The 22,559-nt window shown below is 42.6% G+C and overlaps 1 protein-coding gene across 2 annotated transcripts in view; it reads right to left on the bottom strand.

The window, feature by feature from the left end:
- The window catches only part of LOC120997260 (cytochrome P450 2K6-like), a 116,742-nt gene that overhangs the window by 73,792 nt on the left and 20,391 nt on the right, over nucleotides 1-22,559 (bottom strand). The window contains exons 2-3 of one of the 2 annotated variants that reach the window (XM_040427274.1): nucleotides 13,210-13,368; nucleotides 2,382-2,572 (exon numbers count right to left, since the gene is read on the bottom strand). In XM_040427274.1, the coding sequence (XP_040283208.1) occupies nucleotides 2,382-2,564 (183 nt within the window). In that variant the 5' untranslated portion in view covers nucleotides 2,565-2,572; nucleotides 13,210-13,368. The remainder of the gene's footprint in view (nucleotides 1-2,381; nucleotides 2,573-13,209; nucleotides 13,369-22,559) is intronic. The other variant, XM_040427273.1, reaches the window with a different exon arrangement.

Below are 22,559 nucleotides of genomic sequence, written 5' to 3'. Positions count from 1 at the left end.
TGCTGACCGGTTGACTCTTAAAAAAAATGAACAAGGCCTGGATTGTCAATGACTTCTCTACTCCACCAGAGGTAAACGGCTGAACATAAAGGCACTCTAAAGGTGGCTTTTGTGGTGTATTGAATACACTGTATTCCCATGCACCCCTTCCACCACAAAAAAGGGTATATGGTTCAATCTCCCTTTCTCGTCCTCCTCCTCCAACATATCAACATGCTTATTAGGCTGCCCCCACTACTAATGTTTTAGAGGGTCAGCTCAGCAGCGGGCCCTCACCCATAATGTTTTAGAGGGTCACCAGCAGGCCCTCAACCATAATGTTTTTGATGGTCACCAGCAGGCCCTTACCCCTAAATTTTTAGATGGTCAGCTCGGCAGCAGGCCCTCACCCATAATGTTTTAGATGGTCAGCTCAGCAGTAGGCCCTCGCCTTCAAAATTTTTTAGATGGTCAGCTCGGCAGCAGGCCCTCGCCCACAATTTTTTTTAGATGGTCAGCTCGGCAGCAGGTTCTCACCCCTAATGTTTTAGATGGTCAGATCAGCAGCAGGCCCTCGCCCCTAATGTTTTAGAGGGTCACCAGCAGGCAATCAAACATCATTTTTCAAGGGTGTGTATGATGCCCTCCTTTATGTGTGATAAAGGGTGTATTGAAGTGCAAGTTCTTTGTAATTTTTGGCAGCTCTTTCCCTTATTGCATAGACTTTATGAGTGTCAGAGTCCCACTACCTGAACAATTGTACCACAATGTGAAAAAGGCCCTCCTTTGTGTGATATACAGGTTGTATCGGAGTGCCTTTTCCTTGTAATTTTTGGCAGCACTTGCACTTTATATACAAGTAAATATACAGGAAAGAATATTTCCTAACATTTTTTCCCCTAAAATCGATTTTATCTTCGGTTTGGTGCGTATTATTGTCAGTCTGTAAAAGTGGCATACTACTTGGACAACATCGTTCCCAGCAGCGACCTGGGAGTCCAAGATGCATCCAGACATCCTCCCCATGCTGTTCCCAAACCATTTCAGTGGTGTTTCCATCAATTTCTGACCTTTTCCTATGAACCAGACAACCTCCCCTCTTCAGAGCAGAGGGTGCCTGGTTTAATGCTCGGGTTCTCCCATTGACTTCCATTGTGCTCGGGTGCTCGGTAGAGCACCCAAGCATCCCGGAGTGTTCTACTCGAGCACCCGAGCACTTTGGTGCTTGAATAACACTGTTATCTACATGATAAATGCAATTTTCTAAAGTGAGACAACCCCTTTAAAAACCTTGACTTAGCACCTTCTAGAAGGCTAGGCGATGGGGTTAGATCCTCCCCTAGTTCAGTCTTGTGGGAGAGAATTCTAGTATTAGCTAAGGAAGTGAGAGGAGCTACATGTGCTTACTCATCAAAGGGCTAGGCCTACATTCCAGAGAATCACTTTCTCTGAGATATTTGGATCAAAAAAGCCATCTCTACTTTACTGTACTCCAGAATAAGAGAGAGAAAAGAAGAGCAAGAAGGTCCAGAATCCGCATGGCTGAGCATTGGATTCAGTCAGTAAGGTATTCGCTGTAAATTGCTGAAACACCCTTCTACACTTTGATATCGTCCTGGCCAACCGTATATTTCAGCTGGGAATTACAGTCATGCTTAGAAGAATATCATTACCAGCCTTAGATTCTGCAGAGATAGAGATTCAGGAAAGATAGAGGGAAGGAGCACTACTACCCCCGCACTTGCTAATATCCATAGATTTCTATCTGGGAAGATTTGCATTGTGAATTATTTGGAATTGTACTTGATACTGTTGGATGTATTACAACTCTACTTCTGCACTTTAATAAAGAAAGACTTGCTTATTTTCTGACTGGTCTGGTTACTGACTCCAGAACTGTTAATTGGCATAGTGCTGTCATAAAAAAAATAAAAAAAATAATTGGTGATACATTTTTTTTTTTTTGTGATATCTACAGTTCTTGAGGTGGAGCTAAAGAACACAATCCGGGTGTGCACACATTTTTGTTTTAGACAGAGTGCTGTGGTCTAATAGTTTTGAAATTACTGTTAATTGGCATAGCCCATATGTCTCCTGCCTTGCACCCATACCAAACTCATACCACTAAGGGTACCCTAACGACAATCAGGCAGGAGCCCCAACATCAGGATGTGCACCGGGGGGAGAAAGAATGCACCTCCTATCACTGCCCTGGCCCCAGGGAGCATTGGTGTGAAGATTGCCACTATGAATAATTATTGCAGCCAGAGCCACTACCACTCTCATCCTCGTCTCCACTTCTCCTGGGCTTGCGGTATACTGCATATAGCTTGTTATTCTCATGCATTTCAGGTGACAGAACCAGAACCAGGAAGGAAATAATCATATAGACTGAATTTTACCTGATGAAGTGTCAGATACGGTTTCTTCAGGTCTAGAATGTGCAGGTTTCCAATGATTGGTAACGGTCTGGGTCCAGGGGGCAGATTATAATGACCGTTTCTTTTCCGTCCATAGAAAAACAGGGCAAGAAAAAGGCACAAAATAATAGACAGAACCAGCGTGATGGGATCAGAGGCATTCATGGTGGTTTCTATGGAAAGACAAATATAACCATGATTGCATACAGGACGGTAACGGACAGCATTTGATTTCTGTAGCAGAGTTTGTCATTAGCTAAAATCAATGAAAATGTGATGTGTTATTTTGGTTCTACATAGGACTGTAGATAAACTACACTCGGGGTCATTTACTAACGATGAACAGTCACACAACTGTCTTAGTAAAACCGCACTGGAGGCAGATCTGACCAATTTATTAAGAGGTGCACATCTCTTATTAAATGTGTTGCATCTTCTACTGTCCAAGCAACTGAATTGATTGATGTATCTATCTATTATCTATCATCTATCTGCTATCTATCTATCTATCTATCTATTATCTATCTATCTATCTATCTATCTATCTATCTATCTATCTATTAGCTATCTGTCTATCTCATATCTATCTATCTATCTATCTATCTATCTATCTATCTATCTATCTATCTATCTATTATCTATCTATTATCTATCTATCTATCTATCATATATCTATCTATCTCATATCTATCTATCTATCTATCTATCTATCTATCTATCTATCTATCTATCTATCTATCTATCTATCTATTATCTATTATCTATCTATCTATCTATTATCTATCTATCATCTATCTATCTATCTATCTATCTATCTATCTATCTATCTATCTATCTATCATATATCTATCTATCTATCATATATCTATCTATCTATCTATCTATCTATCTATCTATCTATCTATCTATCTATCTATCTATCTATCTATCTATCTATCATCTGATGCCACCACACAGAATATAATACCTTCCAGCAGTGCCAAATAGTGTCAAGCAACTTAAGCAGGGAGGAATCATAATTTCAGATGGAAAAAAATGACGAATATTCTAAAAAATGAATATACCGTATAGCACTATATATTCTATAGTGCTATATATTCCTTTTTTGACCCACACCTGTATTGATCGCGTAATATTCGCATATTAGGCAATCATTACATTGCCGATTTTTCGAGTAAAAAAAAAGTTGAATATGACGAATATTCGAATTCGCAAATATTCGATGAATATTTTACAAAATATTTGCGAAATATCGCAAATTCAAATATAACCCCTGACACTCATCACTAGTGACAAATAAATACCACAGTGCAGAACAAAATATCTCTCCAACGGCACCAAATACCACAGTGAAGCACAAAATACCTCTCCAGCAACACCAAATAAATACCACGTGCAGCACAACATACCTCTCCAACAGTACCAAATGACAGCACAACCATAGCCACACATACTGGCAGTAACATTGTCCCCATTTCTTACCTGTCTTGCAGACTGGCAGGACAGGACATCAGTAGTGAGGCTGGAGTTATAGGGAAATCCTTTTTCTGCAGGTCCCCTTCATACTATTAGATGGTCAAGGACCTAGGACCTTTGATGATGCCATCAAAGGTCCTGTCCCCTCCTTAACTCTGAATTGCATTGACTATCAGTATAGGTCCTGGAGACTGAGGATCTGTGGTGATTATGTCATCACTGGTCCTTGAACTTTCGTAGGCTCTGAACTGCATTTGTGCAGTTTCTGTTTAATTATGTCAGACTGCAGAGACCAGCCCATGCATAATATGCCCAGTAGGGCAGATTACTAGTCTGGGCCTGTTCTTTCCCCCACATCATCAGCATTCATCAGTGGGAAATAATTCAATCCTATAGAGGAAATCTGGAGTTTTTTAACATCTTGAAATAGTTTTAAAGGAGTTCTTCTGTAAGCGTGTACAATGTGAGTAGCCACATCTGCAGTGACCAGGAATGGGTACACTGACGCCACTTATGCAGTGGGTCAGGAAATGGGTAGTTTAATGTTCTGTATTTGTCGTGACGCCAATTGCAGCGTGCGCAGTGTACTATCACAGGGCCCTTCAAAGGTGTTATAACTCACGCCCCAGATCAGGAATGCCAGAGTGGTGTAATGGCTTATAATGTCTCTATAGGTGGTGATAATTGTGTCAACGGTGTCTCCTACCCAGGGCCGGATTAAGAGCATCATGGGCCTGGTGCTGAGGATTTTGCTGGGCCTTTTTATGGAACTGCACTCAGTGTCTTAATTACATATATATTTTATCGATACCATTAAAGTATTTTGTTCCTGCAACTACCCCTTCATTTGGCGTCTATCTTGGCAACATGGAGGGGGACCACGGGAGGGGGACCCTGAGGTTGGGGGCACCCTCAGGGCACTATAGTGTCAGGAAAACCGCTTTGTTTTCCTGACACTATAGTGATCATTTAACATGACTATTAAAATTACTGTTTTCTAGCTGCTGTGGACTGTGGACTGTGGACTGTGGACAACAGCAGCTAGAAACAGTAATTTTCATAGAGCTGTGTTATGATTTATGGACACAGCACTCAGCATGCTTAGCCAGTCGGATAGAAGGCTGGCTAAGCATGCTGAGAGCTGTGTCTAAATAACATAACACATTAAAGGGATTCTTTCACCAGGTTTCACCCCTGTCAGCTAAAAATATGCTGATGTTCAGGGTGTCTTCACGATTCCTAATGTGGGCTTATAAATGTCATCTGTGGGCTTATTTAGCTAAAAAATAGCTTTTACTAACCTGTCAGTCAAACAAATAAGGTGCCCAAGGGGATGTTAATGGATGCAAGGTGTCGGCCGCACCACCCGCCGCCGTTCGGGCCCAGCGCCGCCTTTCCGGACTTCTGCGCCGCCTCCAAATCCTCTGAGCCGCCTCTCACTCTCCCTCCCTCCCCCATCCTTCTGCTGTAAGATCTCGCGCATACAGGGGTTGAGCGAAGTGCCGGCGCATGCGCACTTCGCTGTAAGAAGCCAAATGTAGAAGTCTGCACGGGCGCATCAGGCAGAGCCCTGTGCGCAAGCGCTAGATCTTACAGCAGAAGGAGGGGGGACGGTGGGAGAGCGAGAGGCGGCACAGAGGATTAGGAGGCGGTGCAGAAGTCCGGAAAGGCGACGCTGGGCACGAACGGCGGTGGGTGCGGCGGGCATCTTGCACCCATTAACATCCCCTTGGGCACCTTATTTGTTTGACTGACAGGTTAGTAATAGCTGTTTTTTAGCTAAATAAGCCCACAGATGACATTTATAAGCCCACATTAGGAATCGTGAAGACGCCCTGAACATCAGCATATTTTTAGCTGACAGGGGTCAAACCTGGTGACAGAATCCCTTTAAAGAAATTACTGTTTCTAGCTGCTGTGGACTAGCAGCTAGAAACAGTAATTTCTTTAATGTGTTATGTTATAGAGACTGAGCTCTCAGCATGCTTAGCCAGTCAGTAATTTTCATAGTGCTGTTATGATCTATGGACCCAGCTCTCAGCATGCTTAGCCAGCCTTCTATCTGGCTGTGCTTCTTGAGAGTCACAGTCCACAGGCTCAGAAACAGCCAGATAGAAGGCTGGCTAAGCATGCTGAGAGTTGTGTCCATAAATCATAACAGCACTATGATTGCCCTCCCTTCCAACTGGATGAGTTTATCTGATACCTGCCCTGCTCCAGAAGCTCCTGCTGTCTCACGGGCTGGTGTGGCTGAGCGCTGTGGGCCGTGTGCTGGTCGAAACTGCTGAGCAAGTTGTACACAGCGCAGCGTGCAGGAGGGATAACCGCGGGCGCACTGAGGTCATATCCGGCGGGCCGGCATTACAGGAACCGCACCAGCTGCTCTGACGTCCTGCCGCCGGTTATCCTGTGACGTATATCAGGCGCAGGACGTCAGAGCAGCTGGTGCTGGGATAGGAAGGCTGGTGATAGGAAGTTCGGATCTTTCAGATGAATCGGTTCATTTGAATCAGCTCATTCAAATGAACCGATTCATGAATCGGATCTTTGGTTCACTTGCTGAGTCACTGACTGCTGAGCTGACTCGTAAGTGAACCGAAGACTCTAGGTGCCGGTGCGCATGCGCAGATGCTATCCATTCGATTCACTTGCTGCTGCTGACTCAGTCGGCTCTTCAGCTCTCTAATGAGTAAGTCAGGATCAGGAAGAGTGATTGATTATAGTGATAGTGAAGGGAAGCTGAGGCTGACGCCGGACAGGAGGAGTCAGAAGCTGTCACTGTGGTGTGCATTGTTGTCTGTTGTGCATTGTTACCCACAGTGACAACAGTCTGACACTGACAGTAGTACAACCAACCAAGTGAAGTGAAATGTGAATGCACGCACAGGGAAAACTATGTGCTGAATTGATAACAGTAGTACAGTAACACAGTCACTGGCTGATAATAAAATAGTCCCCACTTAACGGAATCCATAAAGGAGATGTGAACCCACCCTTAGTTATATAGCTACTGAATGAGATGCCTTTAACATATATATCTCCTAAGAAGCCAATTTGATCCTAAAGGGTTAATTCAACCTGTAAGGCTACTTTCACACTTGCGTTTTTCTTTTCCGGCATAGAGTTCCGTCACAGGGGCTCTATACCGGAAAATAACTGATCAGGCATATCCCCATGCACTCTGAATGGAGAGTAATCCGTTCAGTTTGCATCAGGATGTCTTCAGTTCAGTCGTTTTGACTGATCAGGCAAAAGAGAAAACCGTAGCATGCTACGGTTTTATCTCCGGCGAAAAAAACTGAAGACTTGCCTAAATGCCGGATCCGGCATTTTTTTCCATAGGAATGTATTAGTGCCGGATCCGTCCTTCCGGTCTGCGCATGCGCAGACCTTTAAAAATGAAAAAAAAAAAAAAAAACGGATCCGGTATTGCAATGCATTTTTCTGACTGATCAGGCATTTTTCTGACTGATCAGGATCCTGATCAGTCTGAAAAATGCCTGATCAGTCAGAAAAAATTACATCCGTTTGCATACAGTTTGCCTGATCAGGCAGTCAGTTCAGGCAACGGAACTGCCTGCCGGAATCAAACAACGCAAGTGTGAAAGTACCCTAATCTAAACTCTGTGTCATCTGTCACTTCTCTTATCTCTCTGCTCCTGTCAAAGGCGTACATAGAAATCACTGGGCCCCATAGCAAGAATCTAAATTGGGCCCCCATTCCCCTTTTATAGCCCCTCCCACTACCCATTCCAGGCCTCTCTCTTTGTTCCATGAAGTATGTTCGTTGCTGTTTTATAATTTATGCCATCAGGGCCGGATTGGGATTACAAAACAGGCCTGGCACACAAAAGAGGAATAATAGATACAGTGTGTACAGATGTATAGTGTATATAGCAGTGTACTGATATGTGAGGAACGTGGTATAATATATGCAGTGTGTTCAGGTATATAGTATATACAGCAGTGTACTGATATATGAGGTATAAATTACAGCTCGTACCTCACATATCAATCCAATACTGTATATACAATATACCTGTACACACCATCTATTATACCTCGTACCTAACATATCAGTACACTGCTGTATATACAATATATCTATACACACTGCATCTATTATACCTTGTACCTCACATATCAGTACACTGCAATATATATTATATATCTGTACATATTGCATCTATAATACTGTTTAATATATGCAGTGTGTATATATAGATGTGAGGCATACAAGGTATAATACTGTAGATGCAGTGTTTATAGAAATATGTGGTCAGTTATGCATTATGGTCACTGTGTGTGTGAAGTACATGAGGATGTGGTCACTACCTGTCTGAAGTATTATACATGAGTGAGCAATGAGTAAAAACAGGGCATGGGGGGGGGGGGGGGGGGGTAAATGATGAAAAGTGGAGGACCTCCTCTTACCACTCCATTCCAGTCTGTATGGATCAATGCAGAGCTGATTGTGAACTTCTAATACTTGCTGTTAGGGGTTGAAGGACCTGTGATGATGTCATCACAGGTCCTGGCAGATGTACCTTTCAAACCTAGGAACTACACCATTTTTGGTGCAGTTCCTTTGCTAGATTCTGCAGGACCTGTGATGTTGAAGATGATGTCATCACAGGTCCTGGCAGATGCACTGTTCTAACCTGGGAACTACACTTTACACTGTGCAGTTCCCTTACAGGACCTGTGAAGACTCCCTGTACTACTCAGACGACTCAGAGCTGCTAGTGCTTGCCTTGCCTCAGCTCTGATTGGTTGGTGGGCGGGGAGGGGAGGGGCTGGCAGAAGCAGCTTCCACTCTAGGATCAGATTACGCTCCTCCCCAGTCCCTCCCTCAGGCTCCCTGCTGCCAGCGTGAGGTGAGCGTCTCTGCAGTGTCTGTGTGCTATGTGACGCTGCGCTGTGTACAACAGAGGACTTTTAACCCTCCCGACGGCCTTTTGGCTGGCAGATGGGCCTATTTTATGGTAGGGGCCTGGAGCTGCAGCTCCATCAGCCCCTACGTTAATCCGGCCCTGCTCCTACCTGGATACGGCTGGACTCCTGGCTCCTGGCTCACTTGCAATAAATTGAGTGTAGTGATAGGAGGAGTAATAGAGGGATTTTGCAGCAGAAACTGATGTCCAGACCTTTGGTAAAGTTTAAACTCGACTTTACTGAGGGTAACTTGTATCCAAGCAAGGTACATCTTTAGTCTTAGGTCCCAGCAGGCTTTGGCAATGGTTGGCAGGAATTTATCTTCTGCTCTATAAACCTGGAGCTTGCAGGAAAGAACATCTGCTTGTTAGCTCTTTACTGTGGCAGGAATTTGGCTTCTGCACTTCTTTCTATCTTCTGCTTTATGGGGACTGACTAGCTGAGGAGGAATATGGCTTCTCCAAGGTCTCTGGACTTTACTCACAGTTGTATTCTCAGGGAATGCTTTCTTCCTGGAACTGGAGGTTGTCTGCTTGCTTGATCCAGCTGAGGCTGCAGGGCTCAGACTGGGGATTTGATCAATGTCTCTGCATGAGACTTGGTCCTGGCTTTGTTCCCTATATCGGGAGCTCCTAACACACACACCCTACCCCTAGAAGGGGGTGGGCTACACTCCTCACTAACTTCCTTTTCCACCCAGGGTGTAGGCTGTGGGAATAGTCCACATCTCCACAGAGGGGGAGCTAAGCTGGAATGAACTATTCCAGCTTATAAATACTAAACTGAAACTAAGTCCCTACCAAGCCATTGCTGCCACCTGCTGGTGAACATGGAAAATTATAACATTAATTTACATTTAACCACCTGCCATCTGGGCCATTTGCCCCCTTCCTGACCAGGCCAAATTTTGCAAAACTGACATATCTCACTTTATGTGGTAATAACTTTGGAACGCCTTTATTTATCCAAGTCATTCAGAGATTGTTTTCTCGTGACACATTGTACTTCATGATAGTCATAAATTTGAGTCAAAATATTTCACCTTTATTTATGAAAAAATCCCAAATTTACCCAAAAATTTGAAAAATTTGCAATTTTCTAAATTTCAATTTCTCTACTTTTAAAACAGAAAGTGATACCTCATAAAATATTTATTATTTAACATTCCCCATATGTCTACTTTATGTTGGAATCATTTTGGAAATGTCATTTTATTTTTTTAGGACGTTAGAAGGCTTAGAAGTTTAGAAGCAATTCTTCAAATTTTTTACGAAAATTGCCAAAACCCACTTTTTAAGGACCAGTTCAGGTCTGAAGTCACTTTGTGGGGCCTACATAGTGGATACCCCCATAAATGACCCCATTGTAGAAACTACACCCCTCAAGGTATTCAAAACCGATTTTACAAACTTTGTTAACCCTTTAGGCGTTCCACAAGAATTAAAGGAAAATGGAGATCAAATTTTCAAATTTCACTTTTTTGGCAGATTTTCCATTTTAATCAATTTTTTTCTTTAACACATCGATGGTTAACAGCCAAACAAAACTCAATATTTATTACCCAGATTCTGCGGTTTACAGAAACACCCCACATGTGGTCATAAACTGCTGTATGGGCACACGGCAGGGCGCAGAAGAAAAGGAACTCCACATGGTTTTTAGATGCCATGTCCCATTTGAAGCCCCCTGATGCACCCTTACAGTAGAAACTCCCAAGAAGTGACCCCATTTTGGAAACTAGGGGATAAGGTGCCAGTTTTATTAGTACTATTTTTGGGTGCATATGATTTTTTGATCATTCATTATAACACTTTATGGGGCAAGGTGACCAAAAATTGGTTGTTTTAGCACAGTTTCTATTTATTTATTTTTACAGCGTTCACCTGAGGGGTTCAGTCAAGTGACATTTTTATAGAGCAGATTGTTACGGACGTGGCGATACCTAATATGTATACTTTTTCTCATTTATTAAAGTTTTACACAATAATAGCATTTTTAAACCAAAAAAATGATGTTTTAGTGTCTCCATGTTCTAAGAGCTATAGTTTTTTTATTTTTTGAGAGATTTTCTTATGTAGGGGCTCATTTTTTGCAGGATGAGGTGACGGTTTTATTGGTACTATTTTGTAGGACATACGCGTTTTTGAGCACTTGGTGTTGCACCTTTTGTGATGCAAGGTGACAAAAATTGCTTGTTTTGACACAGTTTTTTTTTTTTTTTTACGGTGTTCACCCGAGGGGTTAGGTCATGTGATATTTTTATAGAGCTGGTTTTTACGGACGCGGCAATACCTAATATGTAAACTTTTTTTTATTTGTTTCGCTTTAACACAATAATAGCATTTTTTAAACCAAAAAAATGATGTTTTAGTGTCTCCATGTTCTAAGAGCTATAGTTTTTTTATTTTTTGAGAGATTTTCTTATGTAGGGGCTCATTTTTTGCAGGATGAGGTGACGGTTTTATTGGTACTATTTTGTAGGACATACGCGTTTTTGAGCACTTGGTGTTGCACCTTTTGTGATGCAAGGTGACAAAAATTGCTTGTTTTGACACAGTTTTTTTTTTTTTTTTTACGGTGTTCACCTGAGGGGTTAGGTCATGTGATATTTTTATAGAGCTGGTTTTTACGGACGCGGCAATACCTAATATGTATACTTTTTTTATTTTTTCTATTTTGAACTTTTTTTTTTCATTCCTTACTTGGGGACTTTTTTTTTTTACATGTGAAACTTTTTTTTATTTTTTTATTTTTTTATTTTCAACCTTTTATTTTTATTTTTTTTATTTTACACTTTTCGTCCCCCATAAGGTCATACAAGTACTCTGGGGGACATTTACTTCACTTTTTTTTTTTTTTTTCACTGTTGATTTCTCCTGTAACTGGGGCTGACATAGTAGCCCCAGTTACAGGACAAATGCACCCCTAGAGAGGCTGTACAGCAGCAATCCAGCGCTGTACAGCCTCAGAGCAGGGCTGATCGAGGTCTCTGAGAGACCTCACACAGCCCCTGCACACTCCGGTCACAGCGGTCACATGACCGCCGGGCTGGAACAGGAAGCGCATAATGCTTCCTTCTCTGCATACACAGCGCTCACCGAGCGCTGTGTATGCAGCGATCCGGAAGGCAGGGACACCTGGGAACTGTCCCTGCCTTGTCTTAGGGTTGCCCTGCTGTCACTGACAGCGGGCAACCCGATCAGCAGCTGCACGATTAGCGTGCAGCTGCACTTTCTGAACGGACGTTCTGGAACGTCCGTTCAGAAATAGACGTCCACCCATAGGACGTTTATATCCTATGGGCGGACGTAAAGCGGTTAACATGGTTTATGCACATTTGTGAATGACATAATGTAAAACCATATTAGATGACAAGGTAGAGGCTCTTAGGAGATACAGTAGTAGCGGGGTAGAAGAGTTTCGGGCCACAACTCTGGGGTGTTACACATGCATGTGATAGTAAGTGTGTGATCTCCTCCTTAGAGAATGTGCAGCCATATTCTCTCTCATTTTTGTTATAAATGATAGGTAGACCATTAGGGGCCAAGGATTTTACCTGTAGGGATTGAGTTTAAAACCTTTTTCAAGTTCAGCTATTGTGAAATGGGATAGGAAGGATTCTTGTTCTCCATGACTAAGACAAGGACATGGATGGACTGAAGGAATGATGTTATTAAATATAACCTAGAGGTCACAACCTTCTTTTGTGGGTGATCATCTTGATTGTAGAGAGCTGGATATAATTAATAAAATTCCTTCACTGTCAGTGGTGTGTGGCATTGGAATGGCCCAACAGAGTGCCAGAGGATCCCCTGGTGGGCCCAGGCTCTGATACCATAGTAGGCTTCAAAGGTCCATAAAAAAATAACATTTGGAGCTGTTATTGAGCTAATAACTTTCCGAGTAGAGTCCAGTTCTTTGAAACTTTCTTTAGAACCCTTATCACCATGGGCGTAATATTTATACGTTATCATCTGAAGGGATTTCACAGTCCTGATATTAAACAGGTTTTTTGTTATCTTTTGCTCAAGAGAGGTGAAATCTTGTACATGTTATTTGGATTTATACATATTATGGAGTATCCCCATTGTTTGCATTTAGGCCACCAATGTGTATGTTCTTGTGAACTCGTGCAACAGAGTTATTAGGTTCATGTAAACGTTCATCATCCCAGCATCTAGACCAGGGAGAAAGGATTTACCCCATGGAATCCTTGGAGGGGAACTTCACATAGATACAGAAGATGGGACAAAAAGAATGAAAAGAATGTTGGTGTGTGTGGAAGGTAAGAGCAGCCATTATTAGCCTGGAGGGAAACTATATCCTCTATAAAAAAAAAAAAAAAAAATAAACAACAAAGAGTCCCGGGGTAGGAGACTTCACCTTTTGCACTACTTGCCATGATAGGATCTTAGAAAGGCAAGGGAGAATCACGTCTGGTGTCACCAATAACCAGGAAGGAATTGTCCATAGGTGAATTCCTAAGTCCTCCCAAACTTTAGATAAATCATTCTGAGATCTTATTATTATCTGGCAGCCATCTTTGGTAGTCGCTAACCTAAAAATAAATAGCCAGTGGTTAGGGAGTTTGTATGCTTTAAGCTCCTCCGTGAGGGGCTTGAGCATGCAGCGTTTTTCCAGGGTACTAGGAGTCAAGCAAATCATTAATAATTTCTTCTAGCAAACCTCTGAGCCACTATTACATTGCAGGTTCATGCCAACTGCTCCGATACCAGATGGGCACCGGAGCTGCTTCACTGATTCTATGTCTGTAGTAGATCCAGTCTTCCAGCAGTGGACCCAGTCACCAATATCCTGTGTGACTTTTAGAGAAATTATTTATTGAAACTTACCTCATCCTGCAGTACTGCAAGGGTTAACCCTCCTTTTGCTCTGTGTGCAGTTGCATGGTTACTTTGCTAATCAGCTATGCTATACCTGTATATGCTGTTTGTTTCATCCTTTGCCTGGACAATAGGTTTCCCTAGGTTGCTAAAAACTACTAAGGTGCTATAATCTGCTTGTCTTCCTGTGTACCGACCTCTGCCTGCTTCTCAGATCCTGACTGTCTGCTTCCTGACCTATGTCTGAACACCCTACTGACCCTGAGCTTAGTTGACCTTTGGACTGATTATTGGATTTCCATGAACTCCTTTCCTGGGTCAGCCTGTTGCTGACTATGAGTTTTGCCTGATTCCAAGGTGCTTTGCACCACTGTCAACCACCCCAGGACTACTCCAAGAGGTAGCGGCCTACTCTATAGGGGTTAAAGGTTGAAGACCAGGGGACTTCCAGGATAACATGCCCACAGTCGAACCACTTGGTTGATGCAGTGGTTCCACACCCATTGATTGTTATTATAAGGAGGTTAAGCTTATGATCTGCCTAGCAGCACTCAACAGAGACTTAATGGGTATCTCCTCTGATGTAATCTCTCTGCTTTTATGGTCCTTCGTGTACAGCACATAATAGCATAAAATAAATGATAATGAGAGCTGAAACTTATTATTTTGGCTTCTATTCTCCTGATCCTCCAAATGCAGCAAGGCGTTGTTCAGATGATACTGATAGGAGAGAAACTCATTTTGTATAGCTTAACCTTGTTGCATAAGGCCAGATTGGGTTTCCTCCAGAGCCACCACCCTATGCCCAGTGTGTTTTACATAAGACGTGATATCTGCTAAGTCTCTTATAACTAGAGAATGCACTTTTTCAGGGCTTTTGTGAAAAAGAAATGAGAAACAGGTAGGAAGCCTTCATCATGTGACTCTTCCCTCGTGGCTGCTATGTAGCATAGTTTCTTCAGGCACCATCTTACAACAGCTCACGGGAGACGCCAGCCTCTTTTTTGCTGAGTTCATTGGGGCATCTCCGTTTTGTTCTCTCCTCAACAGGAAGCATACATTATTTTAAGGTCAGGCAGTAGCAGCTTCTAATGGGAAGTGTAAGAAATATTCTATAAATGTCCCTAGTTTCAATTCCCTACACCTTTTAATATAAAGTGATATCAACTCTTTATTTTACTGGTTAAGACAGGTGCATGGGTCCAGAAATACTGGTGTTGATAGCCTACAGGAGGCCAATACCATGGCTTGCATTGTTAAGCTGATCAGTATCTAGTCCCCTTTTGTGTAGACCCCAAACAAGATGTTGGTTATACTTGGAGATGTGCCAAACCTGTTTGTTGTACCATGAGATATGTCCACTCCTGCCCCATAGCCCAACACCTTCCCCCTACCTATGATAGAGAAATAGTCCAGCATTTGGGACTAGAAGGGAAGCTCATCACCACAAACAGAAGAATGACAAGACACTGCAGAGCTCACTGGAAGACCATCTCTGAAGCCACATCACCAATCCTCCAGCTCTCTATCACAAGCAGAGAATATCTTACCTTTACCCTACTAAACCCATTTTACCTTACCATGTAACCCTTCCCTCACCCCTATATCAGGAGCATCAACCCCTGCATTGCTCCTAAATTTCCTATTTATCCATTCTCTGCACCTTGTGTGGCCCAAACCCCTGTTTTCCCCCTTTAACAGTAGGGACAGTTAGTGCTAGGTGGGGGAGGGGCCGCTGCTGTGTGTGTGTTTAGATATTTGTATAGAGTGATATTTAGAGGGTGTGGGTTATAGTGTTTTGTAGCGTGTAGACAGCAGTACTCATATATATATATATATATATATACCATACCTCAGGATATGATTCCGAATTTCCTCCCGCTTCGTGGTAAAGAATCCCATTTTTCCTAAAAGGGCTGCTGCATGTGTTAGGACATGAAGCAAAGAACTCTCACCCACAATGCCATGCATGCAGCCAATCAGCAGCCAGCCAGCCCATGTGATGTCACATCCCTATAAATAGCCTCAGCCATTTTAAATTCTGCCATTTTCCAGTGTGCTTAGTGCAGGGAGAGACTTCAGCAGGCGCTAGGGACAGTGCTAGGAAAGACTACATTATGCAGAAAAAAAAGATTTACAAGTTCAGGGAAAGATTATTCAAGGTGTAGGGAAAGGATAGGGAGGCATTATCTACACTATATAAGGAGAACAGGGTCCAATAGGAGAGTGTATAGCCTGGGTAATAGGAGTGATTCTAATACACCTTGCTGCATAATTGGGGATCCAAATTGGTGTTATACTGCTGCTTTTAGGTTGTTTGCACTATATGATACATCACTAATTCCAGCAAACCTTGCTTGTGATTGGGGTGCAAGTTCTGTGTGATACAGCCATTTACGGGTGTATTAATAGAAAAAATACGTACGTCCCATTACCCGTTCTGCATTGATTATACATATATATTTTTTTTTTTGGGGAGGGGTGTATTAATAGAAAAAAAAAAAAGGGAAAAATATATGTCATAATGGCCTTTCAGCTGTGAAATTACATTGTACTACAGCCATTTAGGGGTGTATTAAAAGGAAAAATTTGTACGTCCCATTAGCCGTTCTACGGTGAATTGTGATAGTTATATTTCTTTGTTTGGGGTGTAGTAATAGGAAAAAGAATACATAATTAGAAAAAAAAAAAAATGTTTTAATTACTGTTCAGCGCTGAAGTGGAGGGGGGTTTATTATTTGCCAAAAAAAAAAATATATGTCTTAATTAGAGATGAGCGAATCGATTCCCCTGAAGTAGAATTCGATCCGAATTTCAGGATAAATTTGATTCGCCCAGAAGCCGAATTTCCTCGTGCTTCATGTCAGCGAATCGATTTAACCTGCATAAAAATCAAAAAAATTCAAACTTGCCGCCTCCATTTGCTCGCGACGGCCTGGCAGCCTTCATCTTGCTTGAAGATCTCGGCCGAAATCCCGAGCGGCGCAAGATTCCACATCACGCTGACTGGCGTGATGATGGAATCTCGCACCGAACGGGATTTTGGCCGAGATGTTCAAGCAAGATGGCGGCGGCCGGCCCATCGCGAGCAAATGTAGGCGGTAAGTTTGAATTAATGTTTTCTTTATTCTTAATTTTACACTCAGATGCCGCGATCATGTATGAATGCGGCATCTGACGGGTACAATGATGGGGGCGGCGCTATTGCAGCTCCCTGTCATTGCACCTGCTACTCACAAAAAAATGCGCTTCGTGATGAAGCAATTCGTCAGAAAGCAAATTTTTTTATAAAGTTTGGCGAAGCAGCCGAATCGAATTTTCAGGAAATTCGCTCATCTCTTAATTGCCGTTCAGCAGTGAAGTTACATTGTACTACAGCTATTTACGTGGTGTATATAAAGGAAATATACTTGCATCCCATCTGTGGTGAATTGTGATTGTTATATTTCTTTTTTTGGGGTGTAGTTATGGGAAAAAGAATACGTCTTAATTGACCTTCTAGGTGTATTTTTTTGGGGTAGGGGAGTTAATTAATCAGAAAAAAAATATATATGTCTTAATTGCCGTTCAGCAGTGAAGTACCATTGTACTACAGCCATTTATGTGGTGTATATAAAGGAAATATACGTAAGTCCAGTTAGCCGTTCTGCTGTGAATTGTGGTTGTTATATTTCTATTTTTGGGTGTAGCTATAGAAAAAAGAAGACGTCTTAATTGACCTTCTGCGGTGAATTGTGATAATTTTTTGGGGGGGAGGAGTTCATTAATCACCCAGTGGCACGCACCCAATTTCATGCAGTTAAGGCTCCACCACCTCAGCCGAAGGGAGCTGTCTGTCCTTCCCATCATCTGCTGGTCCTGATGCTCCTGCTCCTCCTCCTCCTACTCCTCGTCAGTAGTGTTGAGCGAACTTGTGTTTTAAGTTTGGCGTCTAAAGTTCGGGTTGGGGTTAACCCGAACCCGAACTTTAGACGCCGAACTTAAAACACAAGTTCGCTTAACACTACTCGTCAGTCATACCGTCAGTAATCAATCACATAAGCAATTGCCAAGAGACAACAGTATGCGTACACTCATCCAACGGCGCAAAAGCTGAACTTGCTCCTGGCCAAGTTGCTGGTGCTGCAGTCCCTCCCTTTCCAAGTGGTGGACTCTGCACCTTTCAGAGAACTCATAGTTTGTGCCGAGCCAAGGAGCAGAATCCCAAGCCATCATTTCTTTGCCAAAAAGGCAGTACCAGCCCTGCACACCTATGTAAAACAGAAGGTGGGCCAGTCCTTGGGCCTGTCGGTGTCTACCAAAGTGCACGGCAGCACCGACGTGTGGAGCTGTAACTATGGTCAAGGGCAATATATGTCCTTTACGGCCCACTGGGTAAATGTGGTTCCTGCACAGCCACACCAGCAAGTTGTCCAGGTGACGCTGCTACCACCTCCACGTTCTCACTGCATTGGTCCTGCGACAATGTCCGCCTCTGCCTCCTCATGCTCCACCATGTCCTCAGCCTCCACTGCAGGGACAATTCACAGTGCCCAACCAGCATACCACATGTGCAGGGCACGGCGGTGTCACGCTGTTCTGCACCTAGTTTGCCTGGGCGAATCGAATCCTGGATTTCTACTCGACAACTCAAAATCGTAACGATGGTGACCGACAACGGGAAGAACATGGTGTCGGATATGCATCAAGGAGGGCTGAGCCATGCGCCCTGCATGGTGCCCGTGTTTAATATGGTTGTAAAGTGGTTCCTGAAGTCTTTACCCCATCTGCAAGACATCCTAAAAATGGCCAGGAAACTTTACATGCACTTTAGCCACTTGTAACCCACAAAGCACACCCTAATTGAGCTGCAGCAGCAAAATGGCATCCCCCCACATAGGCTGATATGCAACATTTCCACCCTCCATATGTTGGACTTATTATATGAACACAGAAAGGCCATAAACGATTTCTTGATGATACAGGTGGACAGAGGTACTCCCCTGTGTAACTTAGATGTTAGCCAGTGGCAGCTCATGCGTGACACCTGTTGTTTGCTTGGGCCCTTTGAGGAGGCCACTTTATTTGTCATTTGCCAGGACTACGGATGAGCAACGTCATTCCACTAATTCATGTCCTGGTGATAGGAGAGGAGGAGCAGAAGCAGTCGGAGGAGCTATAGGGCGATGCAGATGACCCAAACACACCGTGGCAGTATGCAGTAGAGATGGAGGCAGGGATTCCCTCCAAGTCACTTGCACAAATGGCCCGATGCATGCTCAGTTGCTTGTGTAGTGACAGCCGAATTGTCCCCATGCAGCAGAGGGATGACTACTGGCTTTCCACCATGTTAGACCCTCACTACCTTTCCAAAATGTTGGCCTTTTTTCACACCCACTGAGAGGGAAAAACCTTAACTACTATGGAGACATCCTATGTAGTCAGTTGGTAGCTGCCTATGTGCGCCATCGCCCATCCTCAAACAGGTCTGACCGGGGGGGCCCTCTGTGTTCACGTTCCACTGCCATTGCTGCTGGGGGGTGTTGGGGGGGAGGAGCATTACAAGCTCCATCAGCAGCAACTTAAATCTAGTCGATGATGAGCATTTTTTTTCACTCGCCTACTGAAGAAACTACTCACCACCAGCAGCAGCTAGACATAGAGCAGAACCTGAACCAGCAGGTTGTGGCATACTTGGAGTGCACCCTGCCGCCCCACATCGAAGATCCCTTGGACCATTGGGCAGCCAAACTCGATTTGTGGCTGCAACTGGCCGAGTTTGCCCTGGACAAGCTTTCCTGCCCGGCCAACAGTGTGGCATCAGAGCGGGTGTTTACTGCAGCGGGGGCTATAGTTACCCCAAGGATAACTCGCCTGTCCACCCAAAATGTGGAGAAACTGATCTTTGTTAGTGTTGAGCGCGAATATTCGAATATCAAATTTTTTTCTCGAATATCGGCACTTCGCTAATTCGCGAATATTTCAAATATAGTGATATAAATTCGATATTTCTAATATTTGTTTTTTTTTTTAATTTTTATTGTTTTTTTTTTTTCTTTCCCACTTCCCTAAAGTTGTTCTTACCTGTCCTTTGGATTTCTGGCTTCCTGGCTGCTCCAGTCAGTGCCCGTTGCCGCTTCTGCCGACTTCTGTGCTCATGGAGCGTCCCCATCACCATGGGAACGTCTCCATATACTAGAATGTACTGTCGGATTTGAGAATTACGTGAAAAATCGCAATTCGATTATTTCAAGTTATAATAATCGAATTTCGGTTTTAACTTAGCACTGCTATATTTAATTCAAGCCTAATATGGAATATAGCAGTGCTAAGTTAAAATCGAAATTCGATTATTATAACTTTAATATTTTTTTTTTTTATTGTTATATTTTTTTCTTTCCCACTTCCCTAAAGTTGTTCTTATCTGTCCTTTGGATTCCTGGCTTCCTGGCTGCTCCAGTCAGTGCCCGTTGCCGCTTCTGCCGACTTCCGTGCTCATGGAGCGTCCCCATCACCATGGGAACGTCTCCATATACTAGAATGTACTGTCGGATTTGAGAATTACGTGAAAAATCGCAATTCGATTATTTCAAGTTATAATAATCGAATTTCGGTTTTAACTTAGCACTGCTATATTTAATTCTAGCCTAATATGGAATATAGCAGTGCTAAGTTAAAATCGAAATTCGATTATTATAACTTGAATTAATCGAATTGCGATTTCAACTTGGACCTGGTTTACTATGGTTGGCTTGGTAGAATTAGCGAATATGACGAATGTATTCGTCATATTCCACAAAACGAATATAACGATTGTATTCGTCATATTCCACAAAACGAAGATAACGAAGTATTCTGCATCTTCGTTTTAGCTACCTATTTGTCAACTACGCTAATTCTAGCAATCATATAGGAAAGTTTACTATAGAGACAACTAAGTTTAATTCGCTATGCGATTATATGACTGCTTTTTTTTTTTAAATAAATAGAATAATTATAATACCTGATAATTATTATAATTATTCTATTTATAAAAAAAAGCAAAGTAATATAATCGCATAGCGAATTAAACTTAGCTGTCTCTATAGTAAACTTTCCTATATGATTGCTAGAATTAGCGAAGTTGATGAATAGGTAGCTAAAACGAAGATGCAGAATACTTCGTTATCTTCGTTTTGTGGAATATGACGAATACATTCGTTATATTAGTTTTGTGGAATATGACGAATACATTCGTCATATTCGCTAATTCTACCAAGCCAACCATAGTAAACCAGGTCCAAGTTGAAATCGCAATTCGATTAATTCAAGTTATAATAATCGAATTTCTATTTTAACTTAGCACTGCTATATTCCTTATTAGGCTAGAATTAAATATAGCAGTGCTAAGTTAAAATCTAAATTCGATTATTATAACTTGAAATAATCGAATTGCGATTTTTCACGTAATTCTCAAATCCGACAGTACATTCTAGTATATGGAGACGTTCCCATGGTGATGGGGACGCTCCATGAGCACGGAAGTCGGCAGAAGCGGCAACGGGCACTGACTGGAACAGCCAGGAATCCAAAGGACAGGTAAGAACAACTTTAGGGAAGTGGGAAAGAAAAAAATATAACAATAAAAAAATAAAAAAAATAAATTCAAGTTATAATATTCGAATTTCGATTTTAACTTAGCACTGCTATATTCCATATTAAGCTAGAATTAACGAATATGGAATATAGCAGTGCTAAGTTAAAATCGAAATTCGATTATTATAACTTGAATTAATCGCATTGCTATTTCAATAGGAGAGTAGCCTTTAAGTTAAAATCGCAATACGCGATTATTTAAATCACATATTAATCGCGATAACAAGAATAATGACGAATATTCGATTTCAACGAATATAAAACGAATATTCTATCGAATATTCGCGAATTTCGTCGAAATCGAATATGGCACCTGCCGCTCATCACTAATCTTTGTGAGGATAAGTCAGGCGTGGATCAGCCAGGATTTTCAAACACCAGTGCCTGATGCATCAGACTAGGTCATCTATGGTGCCACACCTACAGTTTGATAAAAGAGACCTGTTTCTTCTGCCTACCTGCTTCAGATACTATTCTGATGCTGCCACCCGCCTGATGCCACACCTGCTACCAGGTGCTCCTACAGCCACTCACCATCTTCAGCAGGTACTGTTATTGCCCCCCCCCACCTCCCCACTATGTCACTGGGCCACTCTGTGGTCTCCTCATGCTGCTGCCACCTCACCACTATGTCACTGGGCAGTGGCATGTGGTCTCCCCATGCTGTTGCTACCTCAACACTATGTCACTGGTCCACTCTATGGTCTCCTCATGCTGCTGCCACCTCAATACTATGTCACAGGGCCACTCTGTGGTCTCCTTATGCTGCTGATACCTCACCACTCTGTTACTGGACCACTCTGTGGATTTTTCATGCTGTTCCCACCCTCCCCACTCCATGACTGGGCCAATATTTTGCCTTTTTGGCCTGGTTGACATCATCACTTATTTGACCCTTTTTCTGATCTGTCAGAAGGAAGAAAAAAATGAAACGCACAACAGATACTGTCTATGTAGCAGCTGTAAGGCCTGTATGACATGGTCCCTATTTTGCATCAGAATTGGCTTATGATTTGGTAGCCAAAATCAGAAGTGGGTACAAAACACAGAAGACATCCAAATATTCCATTCATGTGTCATCTCTGTTTTAGATCCACTCCGTTTTTTTGGGCTTTATCAATACTGATCAATTACTAACCAAATGCTGACTGAGTGAAGGCGGATGCTCAATAGACAGGATCCGTTTTTTGGAGGGTATTGTTCTGATGGATCAGAGGAAAGGCAAAATAATCAGTGAAGTCAACACAAACTTACTGCTGACACCCTCTCCACTCTGTCAGGGGGGTTCTAC

Source organism: Bufo bufo, chromosome 4 (assembly GCF_905171765.1).
Source record: "Bufo bufo chromosome 4, aBufBuf1.1, whole genome shotgun sequence".
In the NCBI taxonomy this organism is placed as follows: domain Eukaryota; kingdom Metazoa; phylum Chordata; class Amphibia; order Anura; family Bufonidae; genus Bufo; species Bufo bufo.
This window is presented reverse-complemented; position numbering and strand designations above follow the sequence as displayed.